The sequence below is a fragment of the Emydura macquarii genome, unplaced genomic scaffold (genome assembly GCF_026122565.2).
Source record: "Emydura macquarii macquarii isolate MOO-44397 ecotype Brisbane River unplaced genomic scaffold, CSIRO-AGI_Emac_v2 contig_2805, whole genome shotgun sequence".
Taxonomy (NCBI): Eukaryota; Metazoa; Chordata; order Testudines; family Chelidae; genus Emydura; species Emydura macquarii.
This window is the reverse complement of record NW_027132942.1, coordinates 2169538-2188535: the sequence shown is the minus strand read 5'-3', so window position 1 is coordinate 2188535 and position 18998 is coordinate 2169538. Positions and strand designations below refer to the sequence as shown.

Here is an 18998-nt window from a genome sequence, read left to right as displayed (position 1 = left end):
GGGACCCTGCGTCCCGCGCCTCCTCTCCCGCGCAGCCCAATCAGAGCCGCTCCGGGGCGCGCGGGAGCCAATCAGAAGGCGGCGCCCGGGAGGGAGCCGGCTCGCGCTCACTCGCGGCCTCCCTGCCGCGCCGGCCTATCACAGCCGTTCAAGGAAAAGTTGGGAGGGGCTGGGAGCGGTGGGCACTCGCCAATCAGCGCGGCCGGCCCGGCCCGCACAAGGACCCCGCTCAGAGCCGGGGCTGCCTGTGCCAAACGCCTGAGATAAGGGAAAACTAGGACACGAGAGCGGCGCGTCACCGCGCGTGCGGAGCCGCCTCTCGAGAGCGGCGGTTGGAGTGAGCGGGAGACAGGCACCTGCGCGGGCAGCCCGCGCGCGCCGCCTCAAGGGAAGGACCCGCCTCGGAGAGCCCCGCCCCCGCCCGCTCTCCGCACTCCAGGCCGCGGGACGGACGATGGCGGCGCCGTGAGGGAGCTGCGAGCTGCGGCCTCCTTCGCCCGCGCGGGCCCCGGGGTGAGTCGGGCGGGGGGGGGTGAGCCGAACCGCCCCGCCCCCCGCAATGACGGCCCGGCCCAGCATGCACCGCGGCCTGGGGCCCTGCTTGGACCCCTACGGCGGGGGCGGGTATCCCCGGCGGGGCTGTAGGGGGGGGGCGGTTACTCTGGGGAAGGCGGGGGCTGTAGTGAGGAGAGGGGGGGCGGTTATCTCGGGGGGGGGCGGGGCTGGGGCTGTAAGGGGGGGCGGTTATCCCGGGGGGGCAGAGCTGGGGGGGGGCGGTTATCCCGGGGGGGGGGCAGAGCTGGGGCTGTAAGGGGGGGCGGTTATCCTGGGGGGGGGCAGAGCTGGGGGGGGGGCGGTTATCTCGGGGGGGCAGAGCTGGGGCTGTAAGGGGGGGCGGTTATCTCGGGGAGGGGGGGGCTGGACTAAATGTGACTCACGCCCAGGGTGGTCCCAGCTGCGGGGCTTTAAGGCTTTCCCTGCCCCACGCCACCCGGAGCTGGTAGTGCCCATAGGGCCCAGGGCAGGGGATGCTGCCGCTTGAGGCAGCGAGTGGCTAGGAATCGCCTACCCTGGTCTGCGCTTCGCAGCTGTACGGATCCCTGCCTGTGAAAGAACCTGGTGCGCACAGACAGCCCCTTTCAGCAGCACTGGGCAGTGTTTTCCCCTGCCCTACACTCAGCCACTGAGTGGTGGGGGTAGCTTCTGCCTGGCTGTATCGTTGGTTCAAATCCACTGGAGTTCCTGTTGGAGAGCATGGGCGGTTCTTCTATCATCGCTGCAAAATAATGCTCAACCTTTCTAACTTGTCCATCACCTTGGCAGCCAGGTGCCATGCCTAGGAGATTGTTTGGTCAGTGACTCCTTGAAGTTTAAATAACTTGAGTTTCTGTGTGTCATTTCTGAAAGCAGTAGGAGCTGCATGAAGATGACCTGCTTGAAAGTACCGGTCATTGATGTCCAGAATGATAACTTCAAGGAGCTGTGGCCATCCATGCTCCTGGCCATAAAAACCTCGAGTTTCATAGCTGTTGACACGGTGAGTGGTATTAGAACTGTTACTTTTCTCTGCAACTCTACATCAGACATGAAACTTTATCTGAATGCTACTCTTGAGGATGGAAGGAGAGATGCTGTCTCTGGCCCTCTGGCTCTTGTCTCTGCATGGCCACATCCATTTGACCCCACAGTGCTTGCGCCTATTTGATAGGGTTGTGGCTGTCTCTGGGAGTCTGTTTCACACACTTCATTATCCTTGGAGTAGGGAGGCTTCTCCAGAATTCCACCCAATCCTCCTCCTGCTTCATTTTGATCCTCTCCCTGTTGTAAACATGTTGTTTTTGAGGCTTCCCCCTTCTCTGAATGCCCAGGATGTCCCTCAGTAAGGGCCCATCTGAATCTTCTTACCAGTGAATGCAAGGTATCTTTTCACAGACCCCATGAGCCCTTTTATCCTCCTTGTTGCCAGCTTCTTCATCCTTCATTGTCCTTTCTGTGAGAGGCTGCCCAGGCTTGTGTACAATATTCCAGGTGGGCTCTCTGTTCTTGTTTAGCTCCTTTCAGGTTTTGCATCCCAAAGGGCTTGATGGTTAATCTGAAGCACTCTTCAATCTTGTGTGATGAGGCAGGGAGTACCTGCCTGTAGGTGAAGGACAGCGTTCTTTTGTCAAATGTGCAACAGAATTTAAAATGGAACCCTAGCTCTTCAGTTTAGCTGCCTCCTAACAGTTTGTGGGAGGGTAATTAGTTCACTCTGAGGAGATGATAATCTTTGCATTGGACTTTAAGGGGAGGGAATGTGAAAATTACTAACCAAATCTCCCCTCTTTCTGCAGGAGCTAAGTGGTCTCGGAGCAAGGAAGAGTCTGCTAAACCAGTAAGTAACGTGCTGTTTTTGAATGTCAGATCCCACTCCTAGATGGATCACCCTATTCAAATTTACATCCATTTTCATACCTCTCTTAGGGTATCTTCGTGCCAAAGTGGTTTTACTCGTGCTGTTAGGAAGGGAATCTCTTCTTGCTTTTACCCTGATGCTTTGTCCCGCTGGTAGTGTACAGAGCGGGGCTAGCAGCCAGATTGCAAGCACAGTTCATTCTGGAAATCGTCACTGGGAGAGTCAGCCAAAAGCAGCATTCCAGATGGTGGGACTGGAAGAGAGCTGACCTCAGGCTTGTGATTAAGGAGGCTGCTGACTGACGTTCTCTGGTGTTGTAAGAGGTGCTACTGTGTAGTCCACAGAATTTGAAGGCTCGGATTGTTCTGAAGTTGACTTTATATAAGACCAGAGGTCCCCAGCATTTTCAGGCAATGGTTAGGCTTCCCTTACTGAGAATGTAGAGGTACCAACCTGGAGCCGCCTCCTTCCAGTTATCTGTGTGCTAACATCCTGGATCTTGAGCTGCTGGTGGTTGTGAAAATGGGGGTGGGAGCAGCCTGATCTCCTGGGTGGAGAGACTGCGTACAAGTTAAAGGGAGACAGGCATAGCAACTGCACTATACTGGGCCCAGAATCAGTCCTCTTCATTAAGGTAGGACGGGGAGACTAGAGTCTGCCACACAAACCTGAAACCATAGTGGCTAGAGGAGTAGTTTGTTCCTCAAAGAGAACAGCACCGTATGGGGTTATTGCGATGAGTCTGCTGATTGTGGCACCAGCTCCCCTCTCTTCTCCCTCCATGCAGGTGTATTGAAGAGAGATACAAAGCTGTCTGCAACGCTGCCAGAACACGCTCCGTCCTGTCCTTAGGAATCGCTTGTTTCAAACAGCTCCCAGACGAGGTAGGTTGCCTGCTCAAACCACTCCCATCCGTCGTCATGACTGGACAAAGTGTAGCAGGAGCCAGAGACTTAGTTAAAGGAGCCTGTTGTACGATGTTGCCGAGCTGCGGGTTCTTCGTGGATGGCTGTGCTAGAGATGCATCTGCCGGTAGATCTGTTATTCCAGGGCACGCTTCTGTAAGCAGCAGAGAACATGCTGCAAGTTGCTCTCCGTGAAGAACTCAGCATCAGCTCTCGCTGAAGTCAATCAAAGGCACTTGGAACATTACAGGAGATCTGAGTTCCTGGGTGGCAGAAAGTGAGTGGTGGGAGATGTTCCTCTGAACTACCAGGCCTTATTGCAGTCCCAGCTGCTAGTGAAACAGCTGCCTAGGAGTCCCAACCCATGGCTGTTTGCTGTATGACTTGTCTTACTGGCCTGCCTCATGGTCTCCTGTTGATTTGTCTCTTCAGTCTGAGAATACGTACCTCTCCCAGATCTACAACCTGACCCTGCTGTGTATGGAGGACTATATCATCGAACCTCAGTCGGTTCAGTTCCTGGTGCAACACGGCTTTGACTTCAATAAACAGTATTCGCAGGGGATTCCCTACCACAAGGGCAATGACAAGGTACCTGTGTGCACAGGGGAGATTCCCTGCCAAAGGTCCCCTCTTATCCTCCAGATCACTCTAATCGAAGGGGAAGCTCTGCCCTAGTGGCTGCTCAGGTATAACCCTCCACGCTGGAAGAGGAAATCTGAACCCCACCTCTGCCTGCTCCAGGCTTTCACAAAGGGAGATCCGCTGGGCTGCGGCCGTTTGGGAGGGAGGTGCATGTGGATTGTGCTGATCCAATAAGAAGGCCCAAACTGCTTCCCACTAAGTGGGCTGGTGTTCAGAAATGCCTCTTGGGTCGAGCAGTGCTGCTGGGGGCTAGCTGATCTCCAGGGTCAGGAGAGGGTGCTGAGATGCTCACGGTGGCTGCTGGAGGGCCAGGCCCAGGCATCCTGACTGCACTGTCCTCCAAGTGGCTTCCAGCCTGCATCTTGCTGGGATGCTCTTCTCACCCCGTCCAGAATGAGCAATGGGTGGGTGTCACTTGAGTAACAGGTGTGGGGACAAGGCAAGGGGCGCATAGTGGCTATCCTGAAGAGAGCCAGTGGGTAAGTGCAGCCAGATGGGCAGATGGAGGCTCCGTAACTTCAACCCTCCCCTTACCAGGGCAATGAGAACCAGAGCCAGAATGTTCGTGCGTTCTTCCTGGAGCTGATCCGAGCGAAGAAACCCCTCATTCTGCACAACGGCCTGATCGACCTGGTGTTCCTGTACCAGTGCTTCTACGCCCACCTCCCTGACAGCCTGGGCACTTTCACTGCTGACCTGTCTGAGATGTTCCCGGCTGGCATATACGATACCAAATACGCCTCCGAGTTCGAGACCCGCTTCGTAGCCTCCTATCTGGAGTACGCCTACAAGAAGTGGTATGTGACGCTTCATGCATTTTGAGGGCTCGGGGGAGGTTCGCTGGCTTCCAGCCACCAACAGCTGTGCGTCTGTCTATAGCACCCTGCTCCCACCACATAGAGCTCAGGTGGAGAACAGGAAGACACACAGCTAAGCAAGGAAGATGCTGCCTTGTTAAATAATCCAGCGGAGGAGTCAGTGCAGCTATACATAGAATTGAAGTATTTGTGTTAACGTAAGATTGGTTGCTATAGGCCCTTCTGCAGCCACGGCAAACAGGTGTCAGCGCCACAGTGCTAGGGCACTTTCTCTAGTGTTTGAACCGGGACTAACATGGCTCACTTGCCTAGTAAGAGGGATGTGCTCCTTGTTCCAGGGGGGTAAATTTCCCTTCATCCCACCCAGAATTCTTTCCTGCGGGTGGTATTTCCTGGCAGACTTGAGTTGGAAAGAGCCATGTCCCAAGATTGCTGCAGGTGGAAAGAACCCATTTCTGGGTACAAAAGAAGGAACTGTTAAACATTCCTCATGACGAGAAGAATAAATAGCAAAAATCTGCCTCTGAGAACAGTTCCCTTTGGACTGAATCTCTTCATGGCCTTTGAACCGTCCCCGCTCTGCCCTGAGCTTTCTAACTGAATCTTTGTGTGTTCTAGCAAACGAGAGAATTGTAAACGGAAGGGTTCCAGCAGCCAGCACCTGTCCATTGAGTTTTGTAAATACCCCTCGAGCATGTCTTCCTACATAGACTATCGCTACTGCTCCTTGGCAGACACTGATCACACCGTGGCAGACACAGAGAAGGTCCCCATCTGCGAAACATTCTCGGTAAGTAGCATTAGCACCTTCTTCCTGTGGACACAGGTACAGAAAGCCAAATGCATACAAAATAAATGGGGTAGCGAAGAGAGAGATGTTCTGCTTACCCAGTCTCATAATACAGTGACACTGACCGGTAGCAAATTCAGAACTGGAACAGAAACATTCTTACAACCCACAATTAGCTTTGGGAACGTAGTGCCACAAGTTAAGGCCACAAGTTATGTTGAGTGAGGAAGGGGTTAGACCCTGGTATCGATCAGGAGTATCACTGAACCTGGTTTGGAAGGGATATAAACACTCCGGCGTCAGGGAACAAGCCAGCCTCTGAGTAATGGGAGCTGAGAGAACTTTCTGCGGACAGACTATCCCACAGCTGCCTGCAGGAGGGTTTCTAATACCTTGCAGAAGGAACTGGCCCCAGGCTACTGAACTAGATGGCCCACGGGCCTGAGCTCACATACACAAGCCCTGCAAATCTGCAGAGATCCGCAGACCGTTTTAGTGGTTTGGATGCAAATTTTCTGCAGCGCACTCCCCCGCGCTGAGCAGCTGTCACACAGCCCTCAGGCTCCAGCGCGACCAAGTCACGCAGCGGTGGGCTGCGACGTGGTAATAGCCTGTTGGGCGTTCTGAGCGTTGTAGTCTCCAGTTTGCTCGCAGGAGGTAAGCTACAGCTCCCAGAAGGGAGCACGCCCGTCTGCTCCTGCCCCGGGAGCCAAGCACCATGTTGAAAGAGGCGTCTGTACTTTAAACCAGCGGGCGGCAAGGGCGGGCGCTGCGCGCAGAGTAGTTGTCGCCACTCTCTCTCCCAGCCGAGTCTCAGCTGCATGGTGGTGTCCGAGCTCCCCACGGGGAGGGCAGTGCTGCACACACGGCCCAGGAGGTGACCTGCCTGGTCGCCCAGAGCGGGGGCGGAGCAGGTGGTGGGGCAGGGCTCTGGGGAGAAGTGTGGGAGGCGGGGGTTTGGCACGGCACTGCATCGCTAGTGCGTGCTGACCTGCGGAGCTGGTAGTAGAGCCCTGCAAATACGCAGACATCTGCTTTGTGTCGGTGTAAATGCGGACACATTGTGCGGCTCAGACGTGGATAGAAGTTGTGTATCCGCGCAGGGCTCTCAGTATAGAGGCTTCTGTACTTTGGATCAAACTCATGGTTGGTGTAACTCCACTGGCCAGCAAGCGCCAGCCTGCTTAGGGCCAGTTTCTGCTGCTTCCAAGACATACTCCCCACCACGCACATTTGCATGTCTAGCTTCCTTTTTGCAGATCACTTCCTGAAGAGAAACCCCTCCTGGCCTCCACTTGGCTCGCTGGCGTTCAGCCGTTCTGTAGCCCACCAGATCCACAGCCTGAACTGCTGCCATGCCTTGAGGAGAGGGAGCCACAAGCACCAGGCTGTGAGAAATGCCCAGGGCAGTTGTCGCTGAAGCAGCTTTCCCCCCTGCTTGGGTAAAGTAGCTGTAAACCTGCAGCTCATTCTTGTCACTGCTGCTGACTTGCGCTTTTTCCACTAGGCCTACGGCTGGTGTCCGAACGGGGTGAAGTGTTCCCAGTCTCACAACATCGACCTCATTATCGATGAGGATGAGAAACTTAAAGCGGAGAAGCGGAAGAAACGGAAGCAGAGGTGGAGGCGCCGGAAGAATGCTGAGGAGCCCAGGAAAGAGTCTGAGCAGGGAAGTCCAGGAAGGGGAAAGGACATGGAGGTGGCTCAGAATGGGGAGGACGGGCCTCCACGGAAACAAAGCTGTCCTGGCAGTCTGGCTGCTCCCGCAGAGCCGGCAGGGAACGTGTCCGGGGAGGAGGGCCTCCTGCTGGAGGCGGAGAGTTCAATTGACACGGATCGAGAGCCAGGCTCTGACAGTGCAATGGATGTCAAGATGGAGGAGGAGATGGGGGGTGCCACAGACCCGGAGAGCAGCACTCACCCAGCTGCCCCCCAGGTAGAAACAGACATGGGCCTCACAGCCCCAGGACATGCCTTGGACAGCGGCCAAGTGAAAGGGCAGCTGGTGGGCACCGATGAGCAAAGCTCAACCGTCCACCTGGAAAGCTGTTCTGAAACGAAAACTGCGCCGGCTGCCGGGAAGCCCCTGGAGTCGCCAGCGAGCCGCTCGGAGGGGGGCATTCACCGAGCTGGCTTTGATGCTTTCATGACTGGCTACATCATGGCCTACGTGTGGATGCTGAAGAAAGGAGAGGACGGAGACTCTGGCTCTGGGCCTTGGCTGCCAGACTGTCACAATAAGTTGTACCTCAGTGGGAAATCCGTGCCACTCCAGATAGTGAAGAGTTTGTTTTCGAAATCCTCCAAAGCCCACAGCCAGAAAATGAAGCTAGCCTGGGGCAGCAGCTAGAACTGGGTGACTCGTCATGTGTTTTCCTCCAGCAGTTGGAGGCTCTTCGCTGTACATGAAGAATTTAGCAAGAGGGAAGCAGGTTTAGTCATGTTTTATTTCTGTACAATTAAATTGCACCCTGCCTGAATTCCCAGATGGTTTTCCTTACCCTGGGGGCAGGAGCAGCAGCGGGGTGGACCTCTTGAGTGCAGGGGCTAGATCCTGCTTTAAATGGGCTGGCAGCTCTGTTCTAGTGTGGCCATGACTGTCACCACTGCCATGGCTTGGGGGATGCATCTTTCAAGCAACAGCCTAGCTGAGCTCCCGGGGGTAGCTTTAGCAGGTGGCCTTCCTCCCTTTCCCTTTTTTGGGGGGTGGAGGGAGGAGAACAGCTGCTTTAGCTAAACCCATTCTTGCAGGGGAGGGGGCAGTAAGAGGCCAGAACTGATTCATTTCCACTAGTTTGGGTAGAGAAAAGGCAGGACCCCTCTCAGCTCCCATGTTGCTCATGGGTGGCAGGCAAGTATCTACCCAGCTCATGTAGTGGGTTCTCAACCCTCCCTGGGGCCGGCGGTTACTGCTACCCCATTCCTCCTCCCTGGGTGCCTGAGATGGGGCTATGGAGTGACACATTTCCTCCCTGGCCCAGCCAGGAGCAGGGAAGAGGGAAGCGGTTCAAACAGGCTGGGACAATTAGGGCCCTTTTGGCCTGAGCCCCCCACAGGCCTGAGCCCCCCACACATGCACATTTCCCGTTACTGCTCGGACTCCCTCCACCCTGACTCTGCACCAACTGCCCACTGGCAATATTCAAATCTCAGTTGCAGTTCAGATTCCAAGGCACGAAGGAACCCTTTTGATCACCTCGTCTGACCTCCTGCACAGCACAGGCCACAAAACTGCCCCCCAATAACTCCTAGAGCTGAGCTTTTAGAAAAACATCCATTCCTGAGTTTAAAAATGGCTAGTGGTAAATGGTTCCCATAGTTAATTACTTGCTCTTTAAAAATTACCCCTTCTCTAGTCTAGGTGGAATGTCCAGCCCTTGGATTTTTGTTATAGCTTTCTCTGCTAGATGGAGGAGCCCATTATTAAATAGTTGTTCCCTATGGAGGTATTTATATAGACAAATCAAGGCACCTATCAACCTTCCCTGGATTAAGTCTCAAAGAGCTTACTTGATTTAGCTTATCGCTATAAAGCAGGTTTTCTAACCCTTTAATCAGTCCTGCTCCAGTTTATCCAGTCACCAGCACTGTACACACAATTCCAGCAGCAGGCCCCCCCTGTGCCACATACAGGGGTAAAATAACCTCTGCTCCTACTCAAGATTCCCTCGTTTATGCATCTCAGGATTGCATTAACACTTTGTTCACAGCATCTCACTGAGACTTTGTGTTCAATTGATCATCCACCCCCACCTCAAACTCTGCTTCCCAGGAGAGAATCCCCCCGTCTGTATGTATGACTGACATGCTTTATTCCTGTATACCTCTGCAGTTAGCCATATTAAAGTTCATATTGTTTGCTGGCATTTACCTCCCCAAGCAACACTCTGTGCAAGTGACCTGTCCTGTTTACCACTTCCTCTCCTCCCTCCCCCATTTTTGTGTCAGCTGCAAACGATCAGTGATGTAGCATGGGGCCAAAAACTGATCACTGCAGGAACACCGTGGAAACACCTCGATGATTGTAATTCATCATTTATGATTCTGTTTTGAGGCCTATCAGCCATCTTTTAATCTATTGAATGTGGGCCATGTTAATTGTATGATTGTAGTTTAATGAAAAGAGCACATGGTTCCCAATCAAACACTTCACAGCAGTGGAAGTGTATTATAACACGATTCACTGCAAAGTCATCTAGCCCAGTGCCAGATTGTCTGTGCCAAAACAAAGCTTTAGGACAGTCAGATCTTGTCCACTCCAATTTTGAAATGGTTCAAAGCCCTGTTGCTTCCACTACTTCCTGTGGGGCTTTTATATTTTTAAAGGCCAGAACATCAACTCCGTGATCACACACACAGCACCTCGCATTACAGTGAGCACACCTCGCCCTTCTGTAGTGCGGTCTGTGTGCTGTTTCTCTCTAAGGCCTGGTTTACACTGGTGCCGGTGCTCGACCTTGGTGCAACTCCTGTCGACTTACTTACGGTGCCATACTGCGGCAGCTCCACTGCACTGCATTGACAGGAGATGCCCTCTGGTCAATGCAACCGTACTCTTTTCAGGGGGGGTGGACTTACAGCATTGACCAGAGAGCACTTCTGGGGTCAACTGAGCAGGTCTCCACTGCCCACCCACTCAATCCTGCTGCATTGGTCTGTGCAGCCCTGCCGGTGTAGACATACCCTTAGATAAATTCCTCAGGGTAGGGAGCTTGGCTCAGATCCTCAAGGGTATTTAGGCATCTAACGCCCACTGTTTTCAGGGACAGATTGGCTCATATCCTCAAAGACAATTCTCATTGCAATCAAAGAGAGTTAGGTGCTTTTAAATACTTTTGGGGATCTGGGCCCGTGTCTCATTTCTTCTCTCTAAAGTACCATGCATCCTCCTGGTGTTCTATCCCTTTGCAACACCATCCCTATTTGCCAGAGAACAAGGGGGAGGCTGCTGAAGTGGTGGGATAGTCAAGTTCCAGGTGCTGAGCGGCCTAAGACACTTGGGAAGAGGCAGTGGATAAGTAAGCTGGAGGCCAACATTGCCCTGCATATAGGGTGCAGCTGTTCTCCCCCTACCCCCTTTTGGTAGGCTCAGCACCACTGCAGATAACTCAGCACTTTATAAATAAAGGTGCTATATGAAACCAAATTTTTATTTCATACTTCGGAAATATGAACACTTTAATGAGCTTGTGGGATGAGTCAATTTTTCTACTTTTGTTCTCTCCATCACAAAAATCATTTTGTTTTATTTTTATTCTGAAAGCAAGTTGGGAAAGAGTTTACAAAAACCGACCAAGAAAAACAATTATGAAAATATTTAACTAGATTCATCTTTGGTTACTTATTGCAGTTCCAATAAAACATACACCATTTCCATAGTTCAAAAAACAAAGTCAGAAGACCAATCAACATAAAAACAAGATTTGCTTTCTTTACATATTCATAAATATCCACAACATTAGAAAAAAAGTTTTGCAAAGGTTTCTTTTCTGGCAGTGTTAACTTAATATTGTACACAGGCTACAACTTCTTCCTAAGCCTTTAATTACAAGTTTAGCTATTTACAGACTGTAAAATATTAAGACGTAAAACTCCTTCATAAATATGAAAATAGATCATCTTGCAAAGATCTTTAAACTTATTTAATCAAATATCCACCTGCCCCAGAAGATTATTTGTTTTTGCATAGAAATGTAGTGACATGCAGTATAACAATAGCATTAAGTGCAAACAGGAATTATTCAAGTGTCTTTAGTTGTACTGGCAAGAAACGTTCTGTACATCAACACCTTTCAACAAAGTAGAATAAACCTACTGTAGCCCTTTGCCCTGCATCTGCTTCTTTTCAGCAATTATCACATGTATTCTCCTATTTGTATGTCACCAATCAGCAATGACAACAAAAAATAGCTTATAATAGACATTTAAATGAATCCAACATAGAAAGATCTGCAGTGAATTTAAAAGTTCGATTTCTTCAAGGAACGTAGCAGTGCCTAGAGAGAGTTTTTTTTAAAAGCCAGAATTGCCTCCATTAGAAAGTCAAAACCATGATAAAAATCAATCAAAACAAAGCTTTGAATCACATTACTCTAAAATGAGGGGTTTGCCTGAACTCATTTTTAGCCGTTTGTAATAATGGTCATCAATAGGCGGGAGAAGCTGCCTCACAGTAGGGCTACTAGCCATACCATGTAGGCAACAGCATCTGTGGAGGGACAAGAGGCCGAGTTCCATCTAACCAATCTCGCCTGGCTCTGCGTGGCCAGATGGACAGTTTAAGATTAGTGTTAACCAAATCAGACCTCAGGAAGACCTGGTTGTAACCAAGAGACTTACCCCTTGAAAAAACAGACTTACATGCACGTGCCACTTCCACCCCATAACCTGGTGACTTCACGCTAACAGTCAATCACTGTTCCTTGGCATTTCCATCTCGGTGAGCAATCTCCAACTCCGCACCAAGGGCTGTAAACAGGGCTGGGCCCTATACAATGCAGTTGGATTTTTCTTTAAATAGTGGAATAATTTTTCCCCAAACCAATTATTTTACCCTTGGTGCTGTTAAAAAAGGCTAGGGAATAAAGATTTTAAAAGATCCTGAAGCAGGAAAACAATCACGGCAGAAGATTTCACTCTGACTGGAGCCCTGGCTGCGTCCCAAGCATGTCACCACAAAAGCTTCACAATCAAGTTGAACAGAACAGGTGAAAGCAGAGTTTCCAGTGCAACAGGCATCTGCAGGGAGATGCTGTGTTGCAACAGCATCATTGTTTTAAAACCTATGGACAAACAAAAGCAAACAGGGAGGCGCCGTTTCTTTACTCAGTCTCTGAAGTGGGGCTGAAGGCAGAAGTAGGATGCTGGTTAGATTCCCTGCAGCCCCAATGATGCTCCCAGAAATAAACACTTCTTGTTATTGCTCATTTTCCTGAAGTCACACTCCTAACCCTGTCTTGTGACAACAGAAGCTGGTGAGGATGGTTTCCCTTGTGAAAGGCAACAATTGTAAAACAGGCATCAGCTGGATAATTGTTACTTTGATTAGTTTGATAGTTTCTCAGCCTCAAACAGACACTGCATGCATGTGGATAGCACTGGCCATCCAAAAAGCTCCATGCTCTATAGCCTCCCAACCACACAGAGAGGATGCACAAGACAGAAAAACTGCCCCAAAAACCCAAGATTGCTCTAGAAATCAGCACCTTTGTGAAGGAGGGGGTGTGCAGGACAAAGAAGGGTTAAAAAACCTTACTAGGGAGAGGAACTTTTTCTTTCAAGCCACAAGGACCTGCCCCATTGGCAAGAGCGGCTCTAAGGAACTCAGAGATGCACAGGGATTCCTATTTAATTCTTCACAGGCAATGGGAAAGGGTAACGCTGCTGGCTATTTTCACACAGACACTTAGAGAAAGGAAATCTCAAGTACTCCACGGGCAAGATGACAATGATTTACTGCTCCAGAAAACCTGGGTTCTTCCCCCATTCTCCAATAACCTACCTAGGTGGCCTCTTCCTCATCCTCTATTTCTTTGGGGAGGGACAAGCAAAAGAATAACCTCATTTCCATCCAGGGGCACTGTTGCTTTATATTTCCTCTCCCACCATCAGGGCTGAGTTCTCTCAAGGCTGCTGCGTTGAAGCAAGAGTTTCCAAGTTAGTACTTGGGGTGAAATTCACTCCAGAACCGGGGGCCATCAAGTGATAGGGTTTGTTATGAATGTCACTCTTGCTGATACGCAGTCCCTGTGAGAGCCAGGAATGGTAATGCAGACAAAACCCCACACATTCTCATCCAGGGACGTGCAGGTGAAAGGACCATCTAGGAAGCCGTTCAAATATCAACGCAGAACAAAGTTTGCCATGTATATCTATTGCAGGGCTAGCACCTGACTCTCAGACACACACAAGTGTGCCCACAGTGGCTGGCTTTAAACACACTATAGTTTCTTTCAAATTTACATTCTGGTGGAAAAAACAAACACACACAGACTGTTGCTGAAGGCAGGAACAAAGGGAGATATGGGTGTCTGTGACTTCTTGCCAAAGTGATCCACAAGGAATTTATGGGGAGAAACTGGTTCTCTTCAGTGTCTCTAACAAGCCAAAAGCCCTTCTTGTGAGTCCATCCGAATCCCCTTCTCTGCAAAAGGGTCTCTTTAGACCTGCAGCATGGACACCGCTGAAAACTTTGCTGTCAACTTCCATTGCACAGTAGGTTTTTAATCTCTGACAAACTTATTAAGCAATCTCCTGGGTTTAAATAGGGACAGATCATTATTGCAGTGGCAATAGCACCACATTAGGAGGAATGGGAGGTCTCACAGGACTCAAAAAGAGTAACAGGACCCTTTTGTCTCTGGGTCACGCCTGGCCAAGGTCAGCAGGGACTGACAAGTTGTTCCCAGAGTGCTGGTTGGTGGGTGTATGTGGAAGGAGTTGATGGTGTCAATACAGTTCCTCATGGACAAGTATCCAGATCACAAAAAGCTTTTATTTACACTTTCACAAGAGACCAATGAATAAATGTGCCTGGTGTCTGAGCTATCCTCTTTGAACCCTACAGTAATCTCCCAAATCAGGTTGAGATACACAAAGGGCTGCGTGTATGGGGGAAAGCCTAAAGTGTTTGAGCCTGGCCTGGATCTGTTCTATGGATGGACACAGATCTGCAGTCTCCAAGGCTGTCGAGCCTGCATGTTTCACTGGGACTAACATCACTGTATCAGAAACTGAATCCCAGGGAACAAGAAATATACAAAATAATGGTTTCCTCCTGTTAATCAGCAGGTACTTGGCATGCTGCTAAGTTTTTAGACTGCTACCAGCAGCAGATTTGTGTTTTCCTTGCTTCTGAAATCAGTTTGTTCAATAGTGTGGTGTGAGACTGCAGATCCTGTTAGAGCTCTAAGATCTGAAGGCATTTATACCTGCCTGGCACTGTCCAAGAGAGAGCGCCTTTCTTCCACTATTAAACAGAGGTTTCCAATTGAATTCATGGGCACCGGTTAGGCAGAGTGCTAAAGTGAAAGACGCAGGGCTGGGGTTCAAATCATTTACACGGTGCTGCATGCAGCCCTGCGATGATTATGGGACCCCAGGGGGACATCCTGCCCAATGCTGGTTGTAGTAGTTGCCTCTTGTAGTGAGCTCAGGGATGATGTATACATTTTAAAATAAAACAAAAAATACTGTCTCTTCAGATGCGCTTTGCAGCCTCCTGTCTGATGGCCGGTTTCTATGATCCATGAAATATTGAAGACTTAGCACAACAGAGAAAGTTAAAAACCAAGTGAATGGGGACAGTGTGTCCCCCAGGAAAGTATCAGGAGAGGTTTTAAGCCCTCTCCTTAAATGTCACATTTGGACTGTGTGCTGCCAGATGCTGACCTATTCGAAGGTGCCAGAGTAAGCGGGGCAGAACTGTCCATATCCAGCACTCCAAACGGCAGCGTCTCTCTGCCCAGATCCACAGAGGGAGTAACACTGAATGGAGACTTGGAAGCCTCTGGCAGCATGTTCTTCCGGATCTCATCTTCCACCTCCATGTCTTCAGAGGAGGTACAGCTCACACACGCTCCCGAGGCGCTACCTTCCTCTGACCTGATTGAATTCTGGGCTGAGCGCCCCTTGCATGTTAGGGACTCAGGCTGAGCCTGCACCAGTGACTGGTTATATCCTGGATCCTGACTTGTGTTCCTAACAGGACAGAATCCATTTTCCTCCTGAGACTCTGGCCCATCTGAGCAGTCCATGTCCTCCTCTTGCTCTGGCAGCACAGGAGACTCCGGCCTGGGAGATTTGGCCTGAAAGGCAGGGATCTCTGATACTCCAAATTTACTGCTGCTCAGGAGTTTTTGCCGCACCTCAGCCCCTAGCTGGGTCGGGTCACACTTACTGACTGTTGAAGACAGACCCCCGAAAGGGGCAAGATCTTTATGCAGAAGTTCGGGAGAGGCTGGGAGAGATCGGCACCGCCTCCCAGGGAGAAGAGAGAATTCCTGCCAGTCTGTGCTATACGCCTGCCTGGACAGAGGCTGGCTAGTCTTCAGGGAGCTCCTTGCTTCTGGGGAGTGCAAGTCAAACACCAGGGAGATCACAGACTTGCTTGGCATGTCAAAAAATTTGATCTTCCCCCCCTTCAGGTCTTCTCTGGCATTGAAGGGGTTGACTTTCCGCCCCGCCCCCTTGCTTGGTGTGTAGTAGGGGTCCTGTACATTGATCTTCTGGGAGGGTTTGCGGGAGAAGATGTCCGACTGACTGCGTGATAGCAAGATGTTGCGGCGTGGGCGGGGTGACTTGGGTGGGATTTTGTCACCCAGTGAACTCAATCGTTTTACTCCTTGCCCTTTTTCAATCAGCCCTGAAAAGAAGAGAAACACCTTTAACTCTGTGGCCAGACATGCTGGTGGCCTGACTTGCTCAGTCTGAGTCACAACCTTAAAAGGAAGGGGGAGATTCCTGACTTACAAATGAAGCTGTCTTACAGGGATCATCCTCCACAAACACATGCTCTTGGGTTACCTGTGAGTTCCTGTATGGGATCCCTGAGTGCAAGGAAGGTGGGAAATTTTGTTCTTCCCGTTCCCAAGTGTATATGCGTATGCTCTGAATGCAGAGTGATGCAGCTCTAGCATCCCAGAATATCCTTTTGCGGGGTTTTTTTTTTTTTAATTTAAAAAGGACAATTAAAATAATCATTTAGAAGTATTCCTTCCCTGTGCTACTAACCTCTTATATTATTCAAACTGAAGTAAGTCTGAAGTTTGAATTTGCTTTTCACCATTGATGCAGTTTTACTTTCTGCATTTCACTCAGACTGGTCAGTTTCACACTATTATTTATGGTCAAATTCATCCACACTAGGGACAATGCTAGCTTTAGGCTTACAACCCAGCAGGGAAGTCAAAACCCCAAGGAGGTGGTGATTTTACAGCCTTTGATAGGGATGAAAATGTGTTTGTTATGTTTTAAATCTTTTAGACAAACCCAACTTTCTGAGTGGCCCTTCAAGTCCCATGTCAATAACTGACATGCCAATGAACGTGTCCAATGGTCTTTGAAGGGGCTAGTTAGTAGCTGTTCTCTTTTTCTAGCCTCTTTTAATCCCATACACTAGCAGAACTAACCCAAGAGCACGACCTGTTGAGGAAACGAACCATTAAAAAAAGTTAGAGCACAAAATACTAATGCAAAAAACTTCGTGAGTGAGGTTTTCACAAAAGCTAAGACACCCCCGTGCTGTGAAAGGTGAAGACAAAAAAAAAAATCAGTACTTCCCTCTGGCAGTGGAGAGATTAAATTCCACATGAGCCTTGACATAGTACATTATCCAGTGCAGAAACTAAGGAGACAGTAGTTTGACTTTGTAACGAGAGGTTCCAAACACTGTTTAAATGCATGTAATAAAAGCTGCATCATTAGAACAAGGTGGAAAAAGATATTTACAGTTATTCAGGCGGAGATTTTTAAAAGGCAGACTTGGGAGTTAGCACCTAACTGCTACTGACTCTCAGTTGGAGTGGGGAGCCTAACTGCTCGATGCCTCTGAACGTCCCCTCACCCACCACAGGGCAATGCTGACTGATCAGGTGGGAAGTGGGATATTTTCTTCTTGGGATTTTTGTTTGCGGGATTGACCGATGTAGATTCCTCCTTTTCCTTCAGCCCCTGTTACAGGTTAGCCTGGGTTCTGAAGGCCATCAGTGACAGAGAAGGTCAGTTAAAGAATACCGTGTAACATCTCCATATCACTATGGGAACCTGAGAGCAGCTGGGGAAGGAGAGAGGAAGGAGAAATAAGTGTGAGAAGGGGCGTGTCCGGTGGCGCACGCTTCTCCCCAGTCAGAACCCCACTATGGATGACTTCCCACAGCCGGAACCACTGCAGGCACATGGTCTTTTGTCTGCAACGTGGAACATTTTGATTTTTTCGAAGCGGACACTTGGGTTTCAACCCCAAAAGCCAACTCTTTATAAAAGCAGCAAACTAATCAGGCTCCTCGCTACCCTGCAACAATGGCTCCCATCCCTTCTGCTCACTAGGTGGCGCTATGGTGCTGCACAGGAAGGCACTCCCCCATTGGCTTGGGTTTTCATCTTTTCTGGGCAAGACGTAAAGCTCTTGTTTCGAATGTGCCTTTGTCCTGAGGGATCCCAAAGCACTCCACAAATGTTACATGTACATACACCAGGGAACCATATTTATACCAGGTGTGGTGGGGGTAAGCCATGGGCCACACTGGCAAGACAATTGCATTTATCACGCACCTCTGTCTACCTTCAAATCCAATTCTGCCAGGATTATTTCCGCCACCCCAAAGCCCTCAGCAACTTGTGAGTTCCTGAAACTTCCTCACTGCTTCACAAGGCGAGGTAACACTTATCTGTAGCTCTTGCAAGATTTGAGAACTTAAAACTGCAATAGTAGGAGCTACAGCTTTGTGATCAGTTATAGAGGTATCTGAAATGTTCCTTTCCCTCAGAAGCCTGTGCACAGTTTGACCCATGATACATAGGCATCCAGCTTTATAGAAGGAAGGAAATGTAAAAGAAGTCCAATAACTTTTGTCTGAAGTCGTTCACTGTAAAACATGTCCTGTAAGGAATGCATGGTACTGTAACAGGAGCCATATTGGGGTCACTGTGATACAGGAATGCCTGTCAGGGGTAGCATCTTCCTCTACATGGGCCATGTCAGCACTTCTTTGCCAGGTGCTTGAAATACCTGAGCAACAGACAGAGACTGTTGGTCTAGACAGACTATAAGTCTGTCTCACAGTGGGAGATCCTATATTCCTTTTATGATTAGACTCTGCAGCAAGGTTTTTCCAGAACGCTGCTCGAGATGGAGTTCATTAAAGGAACTGGAAGAAAATAAAAAAAGTCTTTTAAATCTTACTTCTGTTTTTACATTTTTCTCAGGAAGTGGGTAGCAGGAGCGGTCACTTGTGACACGAAGCACTTTATCTTCACTACAGCCATCTCTAACAGCCATTGCAGAAACGCACCCCCCTCACTCACACCTTTGGAAATCGAGATGGGTTTTCTCTCTGTGCCTTCCAGATTCAGCGACTTCCTCTCTCTCTCAGACTCCTCATTTCTCAGGCGGTTTAAAATCTCCTCCAATGTTTTGATGATATCGGCAAATGAAGGACGTAATTTTGGGTCCATCTGTGAATGTACACAAAAGCCAAATAAATCAAGTAGATGCCTCCCAAGCCAGCCGGTCTACAGAGATGTGTAGATGAAGGGGCAATTTTCAGGAATTTAGGGATTCAGATTATTGGGGTGTTGCATTTTAGAAAATGAAACACAATTGCATGCCCAGTGCAAACTCCATGAGAGTAGGTGGGGAAAAAGCAGCAAGTACTGTATCACAGCTTCTATCTCCATTAGTAAACCTAAGACTAGCTGTAATGAAGACTTCACAATTAACTGTCAAG

General features: G+C 49.7%; 2 protein-coding genes across 4 annotated transcripts in view; one reads left to right on the top strand and one right to left on the bottom strand.

The window, feature by feature from the left end:
• Positions 1-303: 303 nt before the first annotated feature.
• Positions 304-8522, top strand: TOE1 (target of EGR1, exonuclease). 2 transcript variants are annotated; one of them, XM_067567769.1, is made up of 8 exons: positions 304-513; positions 1408-1537; positions 2334-2374; positions 3183-3279; positions 3733-3891; positions 4483-4742; positions 5382-5553; positions 7061-8522. In XM_067567769.1, the coding sequence occupies exons 2-8, from the start codon at positions 1421-1423 to the stop codon at positions 7901-7903; spliced, it is 1689 nt and encodes a 562-aa protein (XP_067423870.1). In that variant the 5' UTR covers positions 304-513; positions 1408-1420; the 3' UTR covers positions 7904-8522. The 2 variants fall into 2 exon arrangements, with proteins under 2 accessions (XP_067423870.1, XP_067423869.1); XM_067567768.1 differs by having other exon boundaries at positions 305-513; positions 1411-1537.
• Positions 8523-10788: 2266 nt separating this feature from the next.
• The window catches only part of TESK2 (testis associated actin remodelling kinase 2), a 104312-nt gene continuing 96102 nt past the window's right edge, over positions 10789-18998 (bottom strand). For both annotated transcript variants that reach the window (XM_067567737.1, XM_067567738.1), the window contains 2 exons: positions 18579-18726; positions 10789-15916 (listed from right to left, as the gene is read on the bottom strand). In XM_067567737.1, the coding sequence (XP_067423838.1) occupies positions 14904-15916; positions 18579-18726 (1161 nt within the window). In that variant the 3' untranslated portion in view covers positions 10789-14903. The remainder of the gene's footprint in view (positions 15917-18578; positions 18727-18998) is intronic.